Source organism: Dromiciops gliroides, chromosome 4 (assembly GCF_019393635.1).
Source record: "Dromiciops gliroides isolate mDroGli1 chromosome 4, mDroGli1.pri, whole genome shotgun sequence".
NCBI classification, from domain to species: domain Eukaryota; kingdom Metazoa; phylum Chordata; class Mammalia; order Microbiotheria; family Microbiotheriidae; genus Dromiciops; species Dromiciops gliroides.
This window is the reverse complement of record NC_057864.1, coordinates 447,958,169-447,980,112: the sequence shown is the minus strand read 5'-3', so window position 1 is coordinate 447,980,112 and position 21,944 is coordinate 447,958,169. Positions and strand designations below refer to the sequence as shown.

The 21,944-nt window shown below is 40.2% G+C and overlaps 1 protein-coding gene across 2 annotated transcripts in view; it reads left to right on the top strand.

The window, feature by feature from the left end:
* TBX15 (T-box transcription factor 15) overlaps nt 1-21,944 on the top strand; it is a 151,469-nt gene that overhangs the window by 110,848 nt on the left and 18,677 nt on the right. For both annotated transcript variants that reach the window (XM_043999560.1, XM_043999561.1), the window contains exon 6: nt 635-699. In XM_043999560.1, coding sequence (XP_043855495.1) covers nt 635-699 — 65 coding nt within the window. The remainder of the gene's footprint in view (nt 1-634; nt 700-21,944) is intronic.

Below are 21,944 nucleotides of genomic sequence, written 5' to 3'. Positions count from 1 at the left end.
CTTGGATCTGATTGGGTCTGGTTTGCCTTAGATTATGAAGACTGCCTTATGAGGTGGAGGAGGAGGCACAGAGAGCTTAAGTGACTTGCTTAAAGTCACACAGCTTCTAAGTGACAGACACAGGATTTCAGAGTGGGTTCTCTGATTCTAATGGTAGTAGCAGATCACAGCCCCATGGGTCCATGGGTTGGGGAGCTCCTGTTCAAGATTCAATCAGGTTTCATTCTACACTTGTGTAGATGGTCTCTTGGTTAGTTTTCAGGTGTCTTATGATCATTTTTTATCTTTTATCTTGGAACAAAACCTGATAAGAAAATGAATGGTGACTATGAAACTCAGGTTGATTTTCTAATAGAAATAATTAGAAAAGAAATCTACATTAAAATTATTAATTTGAGGGGGCAGCTAGGTGGCTCAGTGGATAAAGCACCAGCCCTGGATTCAGGAGGACCAGAGTTCAATTCCAGCCTCAGACACTTGACACTTACTAGCTGTGTGGCCCTGGACAAGTCACTTAACCCTCATTGCCCTGCAGATAAAAAACAAAAACAAAACAACCCTCACCCCCCCAAAACAACAACAAAAAAAATAAAGTAAAATGACTAATTTACTTTTTATTTTATGGTCTCTCTAGATCACCAGATTAAAAATTGATCGAAACCCCTTTGCTAAGGGCTTCAGGGATTCTGGGAGAAACAGGTAAGGAAAATTGGGAAAGAGAGCTCCTTGAAATCTCTGTCTACCATGACTTCACTCTCACCTGCTGCTTCTGACTTTGGCTTTGTCAGTGGCCAACTGTTTTGGAAAGAACAGATACATCATACCAATAAAGGAAAAATAAGGTGCAAAGTTGAAGCTTGGGGTGGGGGAAGGGGATGAGGTGTAAGATTGGTGACAGAAAAAGAAGAAAAGAAAGAAAATAGCATCAATCGCACATTTAAAAAAATATACAGAAGAGAGAGAGAAGTTCAGAAGGAGATACAGAGGAACAGAGCAGGTTTGGAATGATTGTATTAAATGGAATATATACTTTAAAAACTATATGTAATAGAAATTCATAGTTTTGCAGACAATCCTCTTTTCTGTTTTTCTTCGTATGTTGAAATGTTCATGTCAGAAAACCTCCTAAAAGAAAAAAATTTGAAATCTGAAGCAGTGACTACTAAATCTGAAACTGGGGAGCTAGATTTCTTTATTAATGTAACCTAAATATTCCAGATAATCAGGCATCAGTCGTAAATCCTCTACTTCACTCTAGGTGAGGAGATACTTAATCTGAGTGATTTAGTCTTGCAGAACTAATTAGGTAGTGATCAACTATTAGTAAAATAGTGAATTTTAATTTAATATTTTTTTTGCTCAGTGGTGATTATAATTAGTAGAATATAACCTCTTTTACCCTCAGTTTCCTTGATTGTAAAATGAAGAGGTGCTACCAAATGACCTGTAAGGTCCCATGTAACTCTCATTCTTTGATCCTATCATCTAGCACTATAAAGGAATGAGCAGTTCTGGATAAGTGGTTTTTCCAGATAACTGAAGCTTTATCTTTAAGAGTCAAATAATTAAAAAATAATTTCAGCCACAGCCATTTTTAAAAAGAAATATGCGGGGGGCGGCTAGGTGGCGCAGTGGATAAAACACCGGCCCTGGATTCAGGAGTACCTGAGTTCAAATCTGGCCTCAGACACTTGACACTTACTAGCTGTGTGACCCTGGGCAAGTCACTTAAACCCTATTGCCCTGCAAAAAAAAAAGACAAAAAAAACCAAAAAAGAAATATGCCACATATTGCTTTGCTATAGAACAATATTTTGAATATAATTATAAATTTTCTGATTGACTTAGGGCTATCATTATAGATTTTGGGTTTAATAATGTAATATTTCCCTAGGGAATATTAGAAGTGAAGTTTCAAATGGCTTTTGGAGTATGCAGGGCGGATTGCCCCCACACTAAATGCCCCCAGAGTGCCATGCTTTTTTTTTTAGCTGGTGGCGATCCTGATTTCTTTCTTTCTTTTTCTTTTTGATTACATACAATAATTCGCAACTATATTTTACACAATGAAGAACATTCCATGCTTTGCAATTTATGGAAGAGCTCAAGATTTCCAGGGTAAACAAAATGAAACCTGTACAAATACACAATATGGTGTGCTTTCATAAAGGATTTGATTTGATTCCTTTAAAAAAACACACACAACTTCATGAAGTAGGGAAGCCATGTACCTTTACATGTACCTTTATTTAAGCAAACTTGGCATATAAAAATCCATATTTATGTAAATGACTAATGGGGGCGTGGCAGTAGTATGTTTACTTGTTTTACGCAAGGGTTCATCAGAGATTAGCTAATCCAACCCACACTTGAGGACACATCTCTCCAGTTTCCCTGAGAGGTGTTTATCCAGCTTTTGCTCAAAGATCTTCAGTGATGGGGAACTCATAACCCATTCCACTCTTGGATAGTATTAATTATTAGGAAGTTTTCCCTTATCCTGGGCTGAAATCTATCTTTCTTCACATTCTTCCTGTTGCTTCAAGTTTTGTCTTTTGGGACAAAGCATAACAAGTTTATTCCCTGTTCCGTAAAATAGCCCAGTGAATACTTAAAATAAATTATTGAATATTTGAAGAAAGCTTTTCATATCCCTTAAATTTCCTCTTCTTCGATTTAAAGATCTTCATGTGCTTACAAGGGTTTCCATATTTCTATCTTTCTATACTAGAGAATGGCCATTGTGACAATCTTTGATATGTTGGATGGGATTAGACTCCTTATTGAATATGAAAGTTTTGATACCCATTTCTAGTCATTTTTTTCTGGTTAATATACTGTGATGTGTAGTTGACTTTGGTACACAGCCTCTACCTGGGGCACTGTACTGGTGGCCAGCCATATGTTCCTGCCCCAACCCTGCCCCCAGTGTCTACAGACCTCTTCATTTTTCTATGCTGACTTAGGTGGGAAAAAGGATTTACTATGACTTTATCTGTACTTTTCCATTAGGATTCAGTCTGATGAATATTTTAGTCCTATTTAGAGGAGTTGTGGATGTGAGCTCAGCTGCCTTTTATGTCTCCTTTAGTTGACTTTGGTGGAATGTAGCTCTTCTCACAGCACTGAGCAAAGAATCCATGATGCCCTCCTTAACGTACCCCTTAGCCACCTTTTCTTCAGCCTAAACAATCATAGCTCTTTTTTTACAATTAAATTTCATATCTTTTTTAATCAATGAAAAGCTTCTTTCTTTTCCTCTCACCTCTTCCAGACCCCCATTGAAAAAGAAAACAAACAAAAAACACCCTGCTACAAATATTCCTATATTAGCCATATCAAAATAAAAATCTCAATTTGCACTGAGTCCATGACCTCTGTCAGAAGGTGAATAGTGTGTTTCATTGGGACTTCTCTGGAGTTATGTGTGGTTGCTCATCACTCTGATCTGTTTATCTTTGTAATAGCTTTGTTACTGCTCACTTCACTTTGCATAAGTTCATACAAATCTTCCCAGGTTTTTCTGAAACCCACCCCCTTATAATTCTTAATCTTTCTTCAAAGGAATAATTTTCCATTAACTTAAGCCCTTTAAAAGCACTTCTGGGACATTCTCTAGGTTTTCTATATTTCCTTACAAATATAGAATGCTGGGCTAACACTCTTTCTGAATTCTTAACACCCTCTCTTGACCTACTTGAGGGTATTACTAGAAATTGTCCCAGACAAGGAAAGAGAGCTAGGCAAACTTTACTTATTGGGGAAGACTGCAGGTAAAATGAGTCCAAAGTCATAGGATACTCCCAGATAGTCAACAGTGTCAATGACTGGGCAAGAATGAATTTCTAAAGTTAGAAACCACTCAAGCGTCCACTACTCTGAGTACCCAGCTGAAAATAACCTCTTTGAGACACAGCTCCTGTTTGTAATTCTAATACCCACATGACTTTCTCCTTAGAAAATACAAAGGGCTTGGGAATTACACTAATTTTTATAGCTCCCTTTATAAGATAGATGGAAAGAAGATAGTATTCATTTCATTCTGCAGATGAGGAAAACAAGTGCACAGAACTAGGGGACTGAATTTGTGATTGCACTGGCATAGGGAGCTCGTGGATGGGAAAACTTCATTTAGCAATGCATGTTGGCACTTTCTCTTTAACTCAGGTTCTTAACCTGGGGTCAGTGAACTTTAAAAAATGTTTGACAACTATATTTCTAGGACTGGTTCATGTCTCATGTATTTTATTTTATACATTTTAAAGACATTATTCTCAGAAAGGGCCCATGGGTTTCACAACCCTACCAAAGGGTCCACCATATAAAAAAGGTGAAGAATCCCTGAAAGAGAAGGTCTCTGAAGCCCATAATTCTACTATATGATCTGTAAAGTGAGTCACTGCCTCGCCCCCCCTACCCCCCCCGTCTACCTGTCAATTTATATTTGAGTCCATTTGTATTTCCAAGGTTGGGTTTGGAGCCACCTTAGATCAAGAGATATATTTAGAATCCTTGTACCAAGCAGTAATTCTGGCTTCCAACGATCCCTACTTGGATCCTCCTGGTTGTTTCAGCTTTGTTTTTTAGCTGTCGCAGAACTAGGGTTGCACAATTACCATCAGTTCCTCCTCTCCTGAGTCTCTGGTAGAGGTGTTAGGAGCTTTGCACACACATATGCCCCATTGTAAGCAGTGGAAAAGTTCTGCCTCTCCTCCCAGAACCCCAGTAGGCCAAAACACATCCAAAAGCAACTTAGTGGTGTTCTTGCCTGAGGCCTCCATCTAAAAGGAACTAGGTGATGGTGTCATTCAACATGTCTCCAGGGCCCTGGGCCTTGACCTCTGAAGACCACACAGTACCATTTCATGTACCATTTTCAGCCCCTGATCTTAAACTCATTTACCCTTTCCCTAACCACCTCCTGCAATATATAATTTCTCCTTTCCCCCACTCCCCACCCCCCTGCCCAAAATAAGTCTAAGAAACTATAAGGTACAGCTCTTTTTGAACCACATGGCCTGGATTGTGTCTGTCTTTTATTTTTCTTTAAGGTTCTGCTCTAAACATTACAATTGCTTTCTGCCTTCTGTGAGCTGTATAAGTCAGTGAGAATTTAAGTGCTTTGTCCTGGGTCAAATAGTCAACATATGTCCGAGGCAGGATTTGAACATAGATCTTTTTGGCTCTGAGGCTGACTCTACCATTTATATCACACTGCTTAGAGGCTATGTCTTTACTATACTTTCCTGATTTTGTAATAATAGAATAATAGAAACTTAAAAAAACCCAAACTCTCTGTGTCAGGGGTGGAGAAAGGGCCATTCCCCAGGATACCCATGTCATAGTGACCAGTTTGTGCCCTGTGCCCTATCTAGTAAATAGTCTCTTGATATTAACAGAAAGTCTTTAAAAAATTTTTTTTAAGAACCTCTCAAGGCATCTTCAATATTAAGCACTTTATACAAAAGAATAGTTGATGAGTTACATATAAATGTACCAGAAACATACGGACTAAATTTCTCTTAAAACATATGGGCTTAAAAATTAGGGGGGAAGGTGCTTGGCCAATGTCTTTTGGTTTTACTGAACACAAAACATTTGTGAAATACTTTAGAGACCCAGAATTTGCCAAACCCCAAACCAAAACATGTTCAGGTTTGTCAAGCAGTATCCATCCCAGCACAACCCAGAAGGCCTCAAAAGGGGAAGAACCAAGCCCCAGCCAGGGCCTGGTTCAGGGGAGAAAGAAAGGAAGAAAGTTTCCATTTATTACTCTCTGCAGAAATGCCCCCAACCAGCTGTGTAATGCTTAAGTCTTCGTCGCTGTCTTCTTCTTCTTCTTCTTCTTCTTGCAGGGCAATGGGGGTTAAGTGACTTCCCCAGGGTCACACAGCTAGTAAATGTCAAGTGTCTGAGTCCAGATTTGAGACACAAATTTATGTCTTGTTAGTGTATGTGTCCATGTACTTGGTGGTGGGCCTAGAGGACCAGAAGAGAGAGGCATAGATAGCATAGACTTGGGGTCTGGTGAAACCTGGGTCTGAATTCTTCCTTTGATACTAACCAACCTTGGGCTCATCTTTTCTCATCTGTAAAATTTTAAAATAAAAATACCCATTGTATCTACCTCATGGGGCATCACGTAGATGAAATAAGATAACACACAAAGAGCTGACACATAGTAGTTTCTTTTTTTTTCTTTTTTCTTTTTTTTTAGTGAGGCAATTGGGGTTAAGTGACTTGCCTAGGGTCACACAGCTAGTAAGTGTTAAGTGTCTGAGGTCAGATTTGAACTCAGGTCCTCCTGACTCCAGGACTGGTGCTCTATCCATTGCGCCACCTAGCTGCCCCAGTAGGTTCTTAAAAATGTTTATTGATTCATTGTATATCTCAAAGCACCATGTAAATATCAACTATTTATTCTATGGACACATTTCCCAGGAGTTTCAATAAGTCTACTTTGGCTGGTTGACCTTGCAATCTTAGCATCAGAACAAACACTTCCTAAAAATTGTTGTTTAGTCATTTTTTACTCATGTCTGATTCTATTTGCCTCTTTTTTTTGGGGGGGGGTTCTTGGCAAAGATACTGGAGTGGTTTGCCATTTAACTGAAGAAATCAGGATTAAGTGCCTTTCCCAGGGTCACACACAGCTAGTAAGTGTCTGAGACCAGATTTGAACTCAGGAAGAGGACCATCTAGTTGTCCCTTCCTACCAATTAGAGTTATCTGAAACTTCTGAATAATTTCTGGAGGTGGTGTTTTCCTTCTCATTGAAGGTCTTCAAGTACATGAGTTAGACCAGATCAGTCAAATGACAAGTTTACTATGTACTTACAACTGTAGGTGTCCCTAGAGGCTCTGTCCTCAGTCCTCTAGATTTTCTCACTTGGTGATCTCATCAGCTCCCATTGGCACAAATCATCATTTCTTTACAAATGGTTCCCAGATCTATTTTTTTCCAGCCCTCGTCTCTCTGTCGAGCAATTGTTTGCTGGACATTTTAAACTGGATGTCCTGCAGGCCTTTTAAACTCAACACGCCTAAAACGGAATTCATCATCTTCCCCTGCCAAACCCTCCCCTCTTCTGAATTTCCCAATTCCTGTCAAGGACGGACCATCCTTCCCATCACCCAGTTTCAAAACCTTGGTGTCATCCGTGACTCCTTTCTCCAATTCCTCCTTCCTTCCCACCCTACCCCCATTTCTTGCCAAACCTTGTGATTTCTTTCTCTACCACAGCAATTCTCAATCCTTTTGGTCTCAGGACCTCTTTATATTCTCAAAACTAGAGGAACCCAAAGAACTTTTGTTTATATGGGCTCTACCTAGAGATATCTACCTTATTAGAAATCAAAATATCTAAGTATTATTGTAAAAAAATAGTTTTGACTTTGTGGATTCCCTGCAAGGGTCTCAGAGACCACCAGGGGCTGAGGGACCGCCTTTGAGAATGGCTACCCTATAATATCTCTTGAATATGTCCTCCTTTTACTCAGGTCCTCATTATCTCCCTCTTATCTGGATTATTGTAATGGACTTCTAAGTGGTTTCCCTGCTTCAAGCTTCTTCCCTCTGCAATCCATCTTCTCCTCAGCTGCCAAAGCGATTTTCCTAAAGTGTATTTCTGACCATGTCACCTTCTTGTGCAATGAACCACAGTGGCTCCCTATTACCTCCAGGATCAAATACCATGTCCTTTGTTCATCATTCAAAGCTCTCTACAATCTGACCTATTCCTTCCTTTTGAACCCTTCTCCCATTCATGGGTTCTATGGCCCAAATCCTACCAGCCAACTTGCTACTCCTTTTGTGTGACCTTACAGCTTCCTTCTATGTACTTTGGCCCCAGCTGGTTCCCTCTGCCTTTGCACTTGCTATTCCCTAGGCCCTGAATATTCTCCTTCCAAGTTTCTGCTGTTTAATTTTTCCTGTGTGTTCTGACTTATATTTATCTCCCCCATTCAATTTTTATGATTTTTTTTTAATCTCCAAGGTTTTAGCACAGTCTTACATAGAGTGAGTACTTTGTAAGTGCCCACTAGTGCTATGGAGTGCAGCGGATGGAATGCTGGGTTTGGAGTCAGGAAGACCTGAGTATTGATAGAGGGATTTCCAATGCACATTCCTTACAACATCACAGTGGAATAAGTAGTTTGAACATATTTGTCCCCATCTTGCAGATATGGAAAACAAAGTGAAGTGCCCTGTATAAGAGGGATTTCCAATGCACATTCCTTACAACATCACAGTGGAATAAGTAGTTTGAACATATTTGTCCCCATCTTGCAGATATGGAAAACAAAGTGAAGTGCCCTGTATAAGCTAGTAAAGGACAGAATAATAATTCACAGTTCTCCTTTTAAGAAATTTTTTTTCAATTAACAAGCATTTGCTTTCATTCCTCTCTATTTTTCTCCTCTCTCACTGGAAAAAAGGAATATAAAACCCTTATAACTTTCTGATACAACAATAGCTTACAAATTGATGATTCTCAGCTTTTAATCCTAGGAGAAAAGCATGAGTGGATTAATTCAAGGAGGCCTCATTTTCCTCCAAGGTGAGAAATATACATACATCTCCCCCGATTCATCAGGGAAGAACTCAATCAAATTCTGAAATGAAAAAAAACCCAACACATCACAACTTATGGACAACCCAACCACTGATATGTTGCCTATTCATCTGCAAGCAATAAGTAGTTTTAGCTCCTTGACATGAGAACAAGTAGGAATACGAGCACCCCAAAACACTTTCCTTCAAACCTAAAAGTGGACTTGTATATTACTCCTCTCTAAACTGTCATAAGTTAATAGCTCCCAGACAGCTTAGATCCTTAATAGTAATTAATGTTACAGTGTTAATTGGGAGCTTGAAATGCCCTAATAACTATGCTGTAAGCATTGCCACATAATTTGGCAATTCCTACCATCATTTTTTTTGGGGGGGGGGGAGGGAGTTGGGCAATGAGGGTTAAGTGACTTGCCCAAGGCCACACAGCTAGTAAGTGTCAAGTGTCTGAAGCAGGATTTGAACTCAGGTCCTCCTGACTCCAGGGCTCGTGCTCTATCCACTGCACCACCTAGCTGCCCACTTACCATCATCTTTTGACAAATCGAAATACGGCCATTGTCAATATCACCAGCATCATCTCCTCAGAGCATCCAATGAATGCCTAGTTGCATGTGGCCTGCTGCTAGGTACCATGTTGGGACAATGATATAGTCACAGTCCATATTCTGTGAGAGTTCACAATCTAAGAGGGATAACAGTGACATAGACAGACACACAGATATACAAGGAGGAGAGAAAGAACATTAATCTAAGCCAGAATAGGGTGGTGAGGTATATACTCTTTTCTTGCTTCAGTTGAGGTTACTGAGTTACTTTCTCCAATCATTTGATTGGGCTGGGCTTCCAGCTGAGGCAGGCGTGAAACAGGAAGCAGAGTTGCTGAGTTGGGGAGGCATTGAATGATCTCCAGATGCTGTCCATTCGATCCCAGTGCTCTTAGCAAGGGGCTGGGGCCACAGAGGGATAGAAAGGGGAGGTCTTTTCAGGCACATGGAGGAGGAAGAGGATGAGAGAAAGAAAAGGGGGGGGTCAAAATGAGGGGGCAGGGAAGGAGTAAAAAGAAGAGGGAAGAGAAACAATAAAGTAAAAGGAAGATAGGGGACGGGACATAGAAGATAGGTGAGGGGAAGAAAAGAGAGGTGAGGAAGAGTAAGGTAGGTGGAGTGATTTAGAAAGCTACAAAATCATCTTAGTTTGAAAGACTAGGATGGCAATTTCAAACTGAATCTGAAATTGATTATCATTTGAAATTGGTTGCATTCCTCAGTAGTTTGGGACATAAAGCCTTTGAAACAGCAGACCTAGCTGTGAATGATGGGGATCTCTCTGTGCTTCTTGGCTCATAGGAAAAGGAGGACATTCCATATTCTCTTGCATCTGCAAACTTTAGAAAGGAAGGGTGTGATGTGAGCAAAGGCAGAAGAAGAGGGGTGGCTCACTAAGAGCTGCTTTGCAATGGGATGAAACTTCTATTCAACTTCCTCCACCTAGAAGTTAGGGTAGGAAAGGGACTCTACTGTAACTTACCCCTTTGCCTGAATTCACGATGAAGGCAAGATGGTCCCACCAAAGCTTCATTTCTGGTTTTCACAGGTAGACATGGAAGGTGTTGTTGGTAAGCTATTGACAAGGGGAGGAATGATGCCCTTTGTAGGGTGACTCATGGGAGGTAAAAAGCCTGGACTTGGGAAAGCTAGTCTGTCAAACCTGTTCCATAGCTGGAAGGTATGTACTGACAATGGAAACCAACACTCAGTTTCAAGTTCCAGTGGCCTAAAGGAAAAACCTACTATGAGCAGGACTATGAGCTATGAGTATGGATTCACTGAAGGGGGAACCCAACCAGGTACTGCCCTGATATTGAAGATCATGGCCAGGAGAAATCAAAGGCAAGAAAAGGCACCTGAATGCCCTTTGAACCCTTGTCAGATGAGAAAGTGCCTGCCCTGGTAAGGGTTTTAGTTACTTCTGCCAGGATTTTACTACCAGCTTCATCTAGGTCAGGATGTTTTCCATCAGCATCCAGGAAACATCTCCAAATAAATGCAGGATCCAACAGAAGAGGGTGAAATTTATGAACTGTCTGAAAATTGGGGATTTGTGCGAATTTATCTTAGAAGCACTAGGGAGTACATGAAGGTCCTGGGTCTTCCCCTTGTATCTACCTCCTCAAACTCAGCTTTTCCTCCATCTAGGCTGCCCTCACTCTAGCTTCCCCTGCATCTGGAGGGAAAACCAGTCCCTGTCCTGCAAGGCACAGGCTCCTCCACCATGGGTATCCCTCCCCCAAGTCCCCAAATACACCCCAAACCATTGCTGTCAGGTCTCAAAATAAAAAGAGGTGCTGGCATTTCCAGAATCAGTGTCACTGGTATAATTGAATGAGAAGCTTGCTACCAAGATCTTTTTACTTTATGCAAACAGACCTAAAACTCCTCACCCTCTGTACTCCAACGACTGAAGAGATACAGGGGGATGCTGTGTCACCAGGGATGTAGGTTAGTGAGGGCAGATCTCCGTCACAAGGACCAGATCCACCAAGGGCCAGAGAAGTTCCTTGACTTATTCAGAGTTTGAGTAGTGCATCTGGGGTGTTCTCAGATGACTTTGTCTACTTACAGGGAATTGAGGTAGCTGTTGCTTTTTCATCAAAAGGTAGCTAGGTGGATAGAATGCTGGACCTGAAGTTAGAAAGACATGAGACGGGGCAGCTAGGTGGTACGGTGAATAAAGCACTGGCCCTGGATTCAGGAGGACCTGGGTTCAAATCTGGCCTCGGACACTTGAGACTTACTAGCCGTGTGGCCCTGGGCAAGTCACTTAACTTTCATTGCCCCACCAAAAAAAAAAAAAAAAGGAAAAAAAAAGGAAAAAAAAGAAAGAACGACATGAGGCACTTACTCGCTTTGTGACTTAAGGAAAGTGTTTCCTAATCTCTGGCTGTCTCAGTTTCTTCATCTGTAAAATGGAACTAATAAAAACACCTAGCTGCCAGGGATGGTGTGAGGATAAAATTAAGTCATATTTGTTAAGCACTTTGTAAACCTTAAAGCACCACATAGATGATATAAAGAATAGGACCCACTCCTCGGAGTTTGCCTTTTTCTCATCTGCTTTCTGTGCTCTCATCTCCCTTTTTGAATCATCTTCCTTCCTAGGAGATGAGTGCTTTTACTGTCACTGATAATCCAAAGAAATGACTCTAGAAGGGTGCAATTATAGGAACCATAACTAGTGTTATGGATATGGGAGATATTTTTGGACGATGGGGCTCCATGACTTCCCTTGAATCACGCCAAGTAGAAGCCCTAATAAAGCCTGCCTTGTGTAAGTGGTGTATTGTCTCCCTTAGGCCCATAGCAGGATGCCCTTGTCATTTGACTGCTATTTCCTCCAGGGACAAAGGATTATGCAGCAAGGAAGAAAGTTATGAAAGATCCGAGGAACTGGGAACTCTAGGGGGTGGGGGCTGTTATCATATGGAAAAAGTAGAAGTGATGAGCTAGGGATTAATAGCAGACCCAGGGTTGGCACCTTTTGAGATGACATCATAACAGCCTATCCTATCAGGGTTATTGTAAGGATCCAGTGAGATAACATATGGTCAGTGCTTTGCAAATCTTAAAGCATTATATAAATGCTCATTGTTATCCTGGAAAAGGAACATTTGCTTCAGGTTCAGTTTCAGTTAAAAAACTTGAATGGAACTCTCCATTATAAGCACCCCAACTCTTTCCCTTCTTTATCAGCTATCTATATCCCTTTGAGGCGAGTAAAAACAATGATATCAACTTTTATTTTAATGACCTTTTATTTTCCTGTAGTATCTTTTATCCAAGTTGCTTAGGGACCTTATAAGATATTAAACAACCATTTTAACAAACAACCAGCATTCACTCATCAAGGGCATCATGTAAGTGGCTGGGGATAGAAAGATGAAAATAATTATAGGGTCCCTGACCTCATGGAGCTTATAATTGATTGAGAAAAGGGGAAAATAAATATATAGTTAAAAAGTAAAATATGAGGTAGAATGTGACTAGGGGCCAAGGAGACATTTGGGGAATGAAGCAAAACTTTTAGCTGGGGACCATTGGGGATGGTTTTATGGAGGAGGTGGTACCTGAGCTGGGCAGCTAGATAGCACAGTGGGTAGAGCACTGGGTTTGGAATCAGGAAGACTCATCTTCATGAGATCAAATCCAGCCTTAGACACTTAATATCTGTGTAACTCTGGGCAAATCTTAACCCTTTTTGCCTTAGTTCCTTATCTGTAAAATGAACTAGAGAAGGAAATAGCAAACTACTCCAGGATCTTTGCCAAGAAAACCCCCAAATGGGGTCATGAAGAGTCAGACATGACTGAAAAGATTCTACAACAAGGATTTCAGTAGGTAGAGTTGAGGAGGGCAGTATTTAAAACATCTTTACACATGTAGAGATGGGAGATGGGAGTGGACAGAATGTTACTGGGGAAGGGAAGCAGGGAAGGTTAGTTAGAATGTGGAGTGTGTGAAAAAGAATTCCATGAAATGGGTCTAGAAAGGTAAGTTGGAGTTGCATTGTTGAAGGCTTGGTTGAAGGCTTAATGTTAGGTTTGGATGGCAATAGGGAGGTATGGAAATATCTCTAGTTTAGGAATGACAAGTGCATTAGGAAGTTTATTTGTGTGAAGAATGGATTGTAAATGGGAAGGATTATTGGTAGGACATCCAGTTACAAGGCTATTACAGTTCTGTAGGTGAGAGGTGATGGGATCTGAACTGGGAACTTACAAAGTGAGAGGAGAAGAGGGGAGGTTTGTCAGGCACATTGTGGAGGTGAAAGGACTGCATTTGGAAACTGTTTAACTCAGTCATTAAAATTCACTAAAAATCTTCAGAGATTCATAAGTTTAAGTAATATTTTTCCCATTTTACAGATGATAAAACAGGTAACACCGAGGCCAAGGAAATTTCCCAATTTGCATAAATATTCAGTGACAAAACCCAGAAAAGAACTTAAATCTCCAACATGGGGACCAGTTTGCCTAACACTAGGTCACATTCCCTCTCTAAATCCATTGCTCACATGCTGGTTGACTCACTTTGCAAGCTGAGATCCAGTTGGCCAATCATAAACTCTCTTTCAACCACTGTGCTTTTCCAAGTGTCTCCCTCCCAGCGAGTATCTATATTTTCATTTATTCTCCCAGGAGGCATTCGTTCTGTTTTTCCATGTCGAACCTCCTTCTATTCTTTCCTGGCAACTATTCCAGCCTCCTTGGATTTTGCATGATTTTTCTGTTGTGACTGGCATGGATAGGACCTGCCACTTGGGCCAACCTGTGGATTTAATCAATGCTCTCCTTGCTTTCCTTCTCAATCATGGTTATAGATACAGTACTAGGTAACCAGACCTAAACAGACTCCTAGCAACATCCAGTCAAATATCTCCTATCCACTTAATTTATAATCATTTATCATTTCTCCTGGCTTATGGTCTTTTAGAGTATGTTAAACATTTTTTTGTCTTGTTATTTGTTCTCCCTACCCTGTCATGAGCTTTTTTTCCACCATTGTCCTCTTGGTCATGTTGTATTGCCAGAAAAAGTTGGCAATCATTTTGTTATCTATGGCTCTTGACCAGTGATGGTGTCATCTAACAGGGTGATGTCTTTGTAATGGCTAACATATTGGAGCCTGTGATAATGAGGCCCACTGTGGCTTGAGGGACATGTTTTTTGTTCTCTGAGGAGAGAATTTGAGGATCAGACCTAGGTAATATATTGTTTCCTTAACATTTAATCCAGAGCCAGAGGATTGGTAAGGAAGCAAGAGTACTTTCTTATATTACAAGTGTCAGAAATTGGTCCATCGAAGTTCCTTTTCTTTGGGCTAGGAACAACTTGAACTCTTGACTTCATTGGTCTATTGGACACCAGCAGTTCTGTCCCATAAAAGTCATCTCCAGAGCTGCCTCTGAGGCCATGTGGAAAGCATTATGCCATCATTCTTCTTAGCTAGGTTGTGGGCCTGTGTCAGTTTGTGGTTCTTTAGACTATCCCCAAGATGACAAGACAGCTTCAGCAGTCTCGATGAAGAAGCCAAACCCTGATCCAGTGAAAGAGAAGGAGGGGCTGAGGGTTGAGGGCTTTCTCAAGTTATCTCCCATTTGACCTCTCTTCTTGTGGAATGAAAAATGACCTTGTCTCTCCCTGGCTCATGCTCCCTATATCACCCATGGCACCAGGAAATTGGCTGTGGAGGAAAGAAAAGGACCAATGTAGAGTAATGAAATCAGGTATTTGAATGGTAAAGAGGATAGAGAAAGTAAATAGAATAAAAAAAAATTAAGGCAATCCCCATTCCTGAGCCAAATTGAAAGCAGAAGTTGCAAGTTAATATGATGCCTGGTGGGATTATGAATATTGTTCTAGTTATTGAACATTTATTGAACACCAAAGGGATACCCCCGCCATTCTTTTGGAATGAGTCTGTTGGAAGGCAATCCCCTACAGGCTGGCTATTTTCCCAAAATAGTTGATTCTGAGGCATTACCAGCTTGCAAATGAGGGGCCCCCTGTCTCTCTTTATTTTCTCTCCCTCCATCCCCACATGTTAAGAAGTTTCTACTTGCTTAGCCAGGAATAGTTTGGAGAATCCAGAGTGAAGAGCTTTGGAGTACTAAGCATCGAACAAGTGGTGATTACAGCAGAAGGGCTTAAGAAAGCCCTTGGATTTAGACTGATGTTTTCTATCACTGGCTCAAGGAGGGGAAAGTAAAAGGGAGAGAGGGAGAAGGGGGACACTTGCCAATTTGACTGTCTTCCCTGAGTAGAAGCCACATTGATAGCATTCAGCAGGCGCAGAACAATTCAGCATGTGGAAAGTGTTAGTGGCACACAGATACCTGGGACAGCTTAAAGGGTTTCTCCTCCCACCCCCTTTCACTTTTTAGACAATGGAATCACTTTACATAGGATTCTGCACTAAAACTTTATAGAGCTAAGAGTAGGTGTATTGAGGAGCTAGTCAAAAATCCAGAACACAGGTCAAGCCCTGGAAGAGCCATTCAAAGTACCTGAGTGTGTTTAAGGCAGAGGTGGCAATGATTTCTAAGAGAAAAATCAAGGCTAGACAGAGCAAAGATTAGAATGGATGCTGCACACTTGGGGTTCAGGCTTTGTTGAGGGTAGGCATCTCCATGGAAAGAGCAAACATGGAAAGAGATCTGAAATGTACCCCTGAATCAAAGAAGAGGGATTCAGATGGAGAAACAATGCCCAGATCCCTAGTAAAAGTCTGTGGGTTCTTTTTTTAGTTCCCTGCTCTCTTGATTCTGTCCTGGTTCCCATCCAGTCAGGAATAGCAAAGACTGGGGAGAGTACATATTTGAAGTTTATGAAAACATGAGTGATGTGAATGAGGTAAACACAAACGAGGTCTGTGGATCTTGGCATGGTAAAACTAGGGTAGTCTGTCTCAATTCAGTAAGAGGTAGTTTTAGGATAAACAGAAAGTCCACTGGGGAATAAACAGACATGGCACTTATAACTTAAAGATATGGCACAATATGAATATATAGACAAGTTCAAAAAGGATTTGGGGAAGTTCATGAATGATAGATTCATAAACAGATTAAAGCTAGAGACAGGATCAAGTACATCTCTAAAGTCTTTGGACAATCATGCTCTCTCACAAATGCCCTATGGTGTTACTGTCAGAGACAGATTACTGAGTTGGAAAACTATGGCTATGATCAAGTCTGGCATTTCTAGTGTTACATTCTTATATCTTAAGTACATTTCTTTTGATGAAGACATACTAAAGAAGTGTACTAGGAATATCCTTCAGGGTTTTGGGGGGTATATTACTCTTTCTACTTTCCCAAATGGCAGTGAGAATGGTGTCATAATTTTTATGGTAAGCAGAGATGGGATAGGCAGTGGTAATGTTCATTTCCCAGGTGCTAAGTAGCTATTTTTAGTATTTTTCTTTTATTATTTATTGAGTATTTTATTATTTATTTAGCATTTTAACATTTATTTAGTATATGTACATATTTTTAATATTTTATTTAGTTTTCTCTCACACTTGACCAACAACAAACATTCAGTAAGAAGAGGGTATAATATTCTACAAGTCAATCATTCAATTGTTGTAATTTGACCCCATCTAGGGTACTACTTGGGAGAGCTCCCAATATTCTTACTAAGAAGCTAAACCCAATCAATCCCTTCTAGCCAGTAAAGAGACCACTTGCTAGGGCAGCTAGGTGGTGTAGTGGATAAAGCACCGGCCCTGGATTCAGAAGGACCTGAGTTCAGATCTGGACCCAAACACTTGATAATAGCTAGCTGTGTGACCCTGGGCAAGTCACTTAACCCTCATTGACCCACAAACAAAACAAAAGAGTCCATTTGCTATCTTACTATTTAGAAAAGCAGAGTGAAGATTGTAAGCTCTTTGATGCTGGGGAGTTTTCTTGCCTTTTTTTCCCCCTAGCACTTGGCATAGTGCCTAGCATATAGTAGGCACTTAACAAATGCCTTTAAGGTCAATGCATTCCACTTCTCATATTCTTCATCACCTCATAATTGGATTAGTTACTTATCTTAATCTGTAAAAGAGTGAGCTTTATTTTTCAGAGAATATTAAACTATTATTGCCATCAGAGCTCAAGATCCAACTATATTCTCCTTGGGTCAGACTACATCTGGAATATTGCATACAGTTTTGAGTGGCACATTTTTAAAGAAACATTGAAAAACTAGAGGGAAGTCAGAATGATGAAACATCTGAAAGCCACTTAGTATAAGGAGCTATTGGAGCATACATGATAGAAGTCTTCAAATATCCGAAGAACTGTCACATAAAGGGAGCTGGGGTAGACCTATTCTAAGTTTATTCTAGAAGGCAAAAATGATATCAGTGGTTCATAACAAAATAAAAATTATAGCTTATGTTATATCGCACTTTAAGGTTTACAAAAGATTTTCCCTATAATGGCTGGTGAGTTAGGAAATCTAAGTGTTTTTGTTTGTTTGTTTTTGGTGGGGCAATGGGGGTTAAGTGACTTGCCCAGGGTCACACAGCTAGTGTCAAGTGTCTGAGGCTGGATTTGAACTCAGGTCCACCTGAATCCAGGGCCAGTGCTTTATCCACTGCGCCACCTAGCTGCCCCCAGGAAATCTAAGTGTTATAATTTCTCTTTTATCGTTAAGGAAATTGAGACTCAAAAAGAGTGAGATGACTTTCCAAGTTATGTCATTGCCACTATATGAGCTCAAGCCCATCTGTCTTTTTCCTACGCCATGTTGCTTTGAATAAGGAGGAAGAATAAAAAGGGAAGTTTTGGCTTAACGGCAATGAGTGTTTTCTAACAAGAAGAGCTGTCCAATGGCACAGCAAACAGTGGCTGGATGGCCGTAGGTAAAAAGTGCTGCTGAAGAGATTCCTACAATGTGTGGGAGATCAGACAACAGAATCTCCAAGTTCCCTTTCTAATTCCAAACTGTGATTGCCAATTTCATCGTTTGGCTACATTTTGAGTCTGGGCTAAATGATCATTTTCCTCTTCAGAATTAGCTATCTAAAAAATATTTGTTAGAACATTTACCAGAAATGTCTTGCCTACTGTTGGATGGAATTCAAATTCATTATCTTTAGATGCAGGTATTTAGAACTCTAAGGAACTTCAAAGACCATCTAGTCTTGGGCTTCTGAAACTTTTTCCACACATGACCCCTTTTTGCCTGAGAAATTTTTATACGACCCTGAGTATATAGGTATATAAAATAGGTATACATAACCTTTTACTGTTGCCAGATTTTTTGCAACCCCGACATTCAGTTACACAACCTCATATGGGGTCTGAACCCACAGTTTAAGGAGCTTTGAACTAGTCAAATCCCCTCATTTTAAAGATGAGGAAACTGAGGACCCCAGAGATCGTGATTTGCCTAAGATAACACAGGTCATTTTCCATATTTTAGAGATCATTGTTGAGTCAATCTGTAATTTTATCAATTTAGAGAGTACCCATTAAAGAATTCCCTCCCCAATACTTCCTCTGTAACTTAGAGCCTTAGGGAGTTGTCTGGTACACTGACTAATTAACTTGCTAGGGGTCACACAGCCAGAATGTGTCAGAGGTGGGGCTTGAACCCAGTTATTCTTTTGTTTTTCAGGGCAATGAGGGTTAAGTGACTTGCCCAGGGTCACACAGCTAGTACATGACAAGTGTCTGAATCTGGACTTGAACTCAGGTTCTCCTGAATCCAGGGCTGGTGCTTTATCCACTGTACCACCTAGCTGCACCCCTTTAACTCAATTATTCTTGACTGTGAGACCAGCTTTCTATCCATCCTGTCATGCTGCTGCTCTGTTTTTGTCAATGTGAAACCTATCTTCTTATAGTCTTTCCTACCTGTATTATGAATTTATAAAGAGATCTACTCTAGTTTTGTGATACCTTGGAGCAAACAAGTATTCTAGGTATCACAGCTTACCATCATCATTGGTGTGTTAGGGTTTTTTTTTTTGTTGTTGTTGTTAATTTCATCTTATTTTTTCAATTAAATTAAAAAATAAATTCAATTAAAATTCAATTCAATTAAAAAACAAACAAACCTCTTGCTACAAATATGGATATTCAAGCCAAACAAATTCACAAGCTATTGTTATGGTGGTCAGTAAGAAATCCAAAATTAGGTTCTGGAGGACCAGATCTAAGCCTTCTATGCCTTTCTATTCCCCCGGACTAGGCTTAACTTTCTTTTCCTTTTTCCTTACGAGTTGCTTATGAGCTCTTTCTCTTTCTCCGCCAAGTCATTGTACATGGTGTATTCAGCATTAATATGAGTTGACCATATGAAGAGGTCTTCTGTTTTGACTTTTAACAGATTAACAGCTAATAAACACTAGGAAATACCCTCCACTCAGAACATTTTCTTAAAATACAGGTTGGATTTGCCTGTCCTTGTGTACTTAAAGCCTCTGAGATGCCAGGGATGACATTAGAAAGTTAGCTGATAAAGGAAGGTAGCTGTGCAAAGAAAATCCTTTCTAACAAACAAACAAACAAAAACCAACTAACATGTTAGAAATCCAAGGAAGGGGAAAAGAAGCCTTTTCTATGAGTGATTCACACTCATAACACACCTCTAGCTTTGCTCTCTCGGTGCTCAGAGCTGAATGTAACTGGAATAATAACAATAGCTACCCTGCCCATTACATTTTCTTTTGTGGGGCAATGAGGGTTAAGTGACTTGCCCAGGGTCACACAGCTAGTAAGTGTCAAGTGTCTGAGGCTGGATTTGAACTCAGGTCCTCCTGAATCCAGGGCGAGTGCTTTATCCACTGTGCTGCCTAGCTGCCCTATGCCCATTACATTTTTACAGAATGTTTTACATAAATCGAATGATTAGAGGATCATTTGGTTTTTGGCGAGACTTTGTGAAGTAGGTATAGATACTTTTACCCCCATTTTATTGATGAAGAAACTGTGGCTTAGAGAGAGTTGAAGTGACTTGTTGATATTCACAAGAATTAGGATCAGAGTTCAGATTTAAACAGGACTCTGCTGACCTCCAAGCGCAAAACTCTTTCTGTTACACCAGGATATCTGGAAATGAACCACATGGAGAAGATGTCAGTGCTATGAGATCAAACAGTGCAGATCACACCTCCAAAAGGAAGAGAAAGCTTGCTAGTTTCAAGAAAGGACATCACAGTCACTTCTCGACAAGTCTATAGTATAGGGCTGTCTTTTGTATGTCCTCCTTTAGGTCAGGTGGTCAATCAACAAATATTTATTAAGTATGTACAATTTACCAGGCAATGTGCTGAACACTGAGGATATGAAAAAGGCAAAAACACAAACTTTCATCATGGCATATAAACAGATAGAGACGTATACAATTAAACTCAAACAGATATGGAATGACTTTTGTTGTTGTTCAGTTGTTTTTCAGTCATGTCCAACTCTTTGTGACCCCATTTGGGGTTTTCTTGGTAAAGATACTGGAGTGGTTTGGCATTTCCTTCTCCAACTCATTTTACAGATGAGGAAACTGAGGAACACAGGGTTAAGTGATTTGCCCAGAGTCACACAGTAAGCATCTGAGGCTGGATTTGAATTCTCCAAGATAAGTCTTCCTGATTTCAGGTCCGATGCATGCTCTATTGCACCACCCAGCTGCCCATCAAATGCCTACTTTATGCTAGGTATTGGGAAGATAGCAGAGTTTAGAAAGAAAAGTCCCTAAGAATCAGAGAAGGCTCAACAACCAAAAACTTTGTTCCAGATTTAACTTGCATCCCTGAACCCAAATCTTCTTTTGAAGAGAGGAAAGCTCAGCAGGAGATTGCCTGTTAGAAAATCTAGTTACATCTGAATTAATGCATCTTTCATATGTATTTTGGGGGGATAATTGGATGAGGGTAAGTGAGCATGTCCATCCCCTCTCCTCCAAATTGGAAAGATTCTCATTTCAGCCAGATCCAGAAGCAAATTGTCTAATAAGAACTGCTCTATGGTTGTTCTGACTCTTCTTATAGTCAGAGAGGCACAAGACTCTGATCCCAAAGACTACTCATATGGCTTCCAGGCTGAGTCCTTGATCCTAGTGGTTTGGAAAAATATTAGGAAGAGCTGTATTTGGATCTGGAAACATTTCCCATCTCTGCTCTTCCACTGACTGACTCTTGTGCTGACACTGTTCTTCCCCTAGAATGCCTTGTCTCCTCCAAGACTCAACTCAAGTATGGCCAGCTACATAAGGTCTTTCCTAATCTCCCCAGCTGTTATTGCTCAACCATATCCACTTGTATCTATTTTGTATATATCTTAATTTTGCAAACTTCAAAGCACTTTACAGAGATTCTAGCTATTATTATATGTATCTATGTACATATTGCCTTTCCCATAACCTGTAAACTCAAGGGTGACAACTATTTCACTTGTCTTTGTCCCCTCGGTGCTTAGTGCAGTATCTATCACCACAGTAGGTACTTAATAACTGCTTGGTGATTGATCGCCTATTTGATTCCTGGTACATTCAGAAGGCATTGGATTCAGGTCATCTCTTCTAGCTGAAAGAGAAAAATCTATTGATCATGCCCTAAGGCATTTATCATCCCTTGACTGGCCCTCTTTCATTACTGACAGTTTTTTTGTATTCTGTATGAATGAATGAATGATTAAAGCAGTTATGAAGCACTTAGTATATGCAAAGCACTGGAGATACAAATGGAAAAAAATAGTCCCTATTCTCAGGAACTTTCCTGGTACCTCTTAATTCTATTGCTTTTCCCACTTATCCTATATCCTGTTTCCATTCTGTGTAAGTTGTTTATATGTTGTCTTGAGGGCTGTTTTTTAAAGC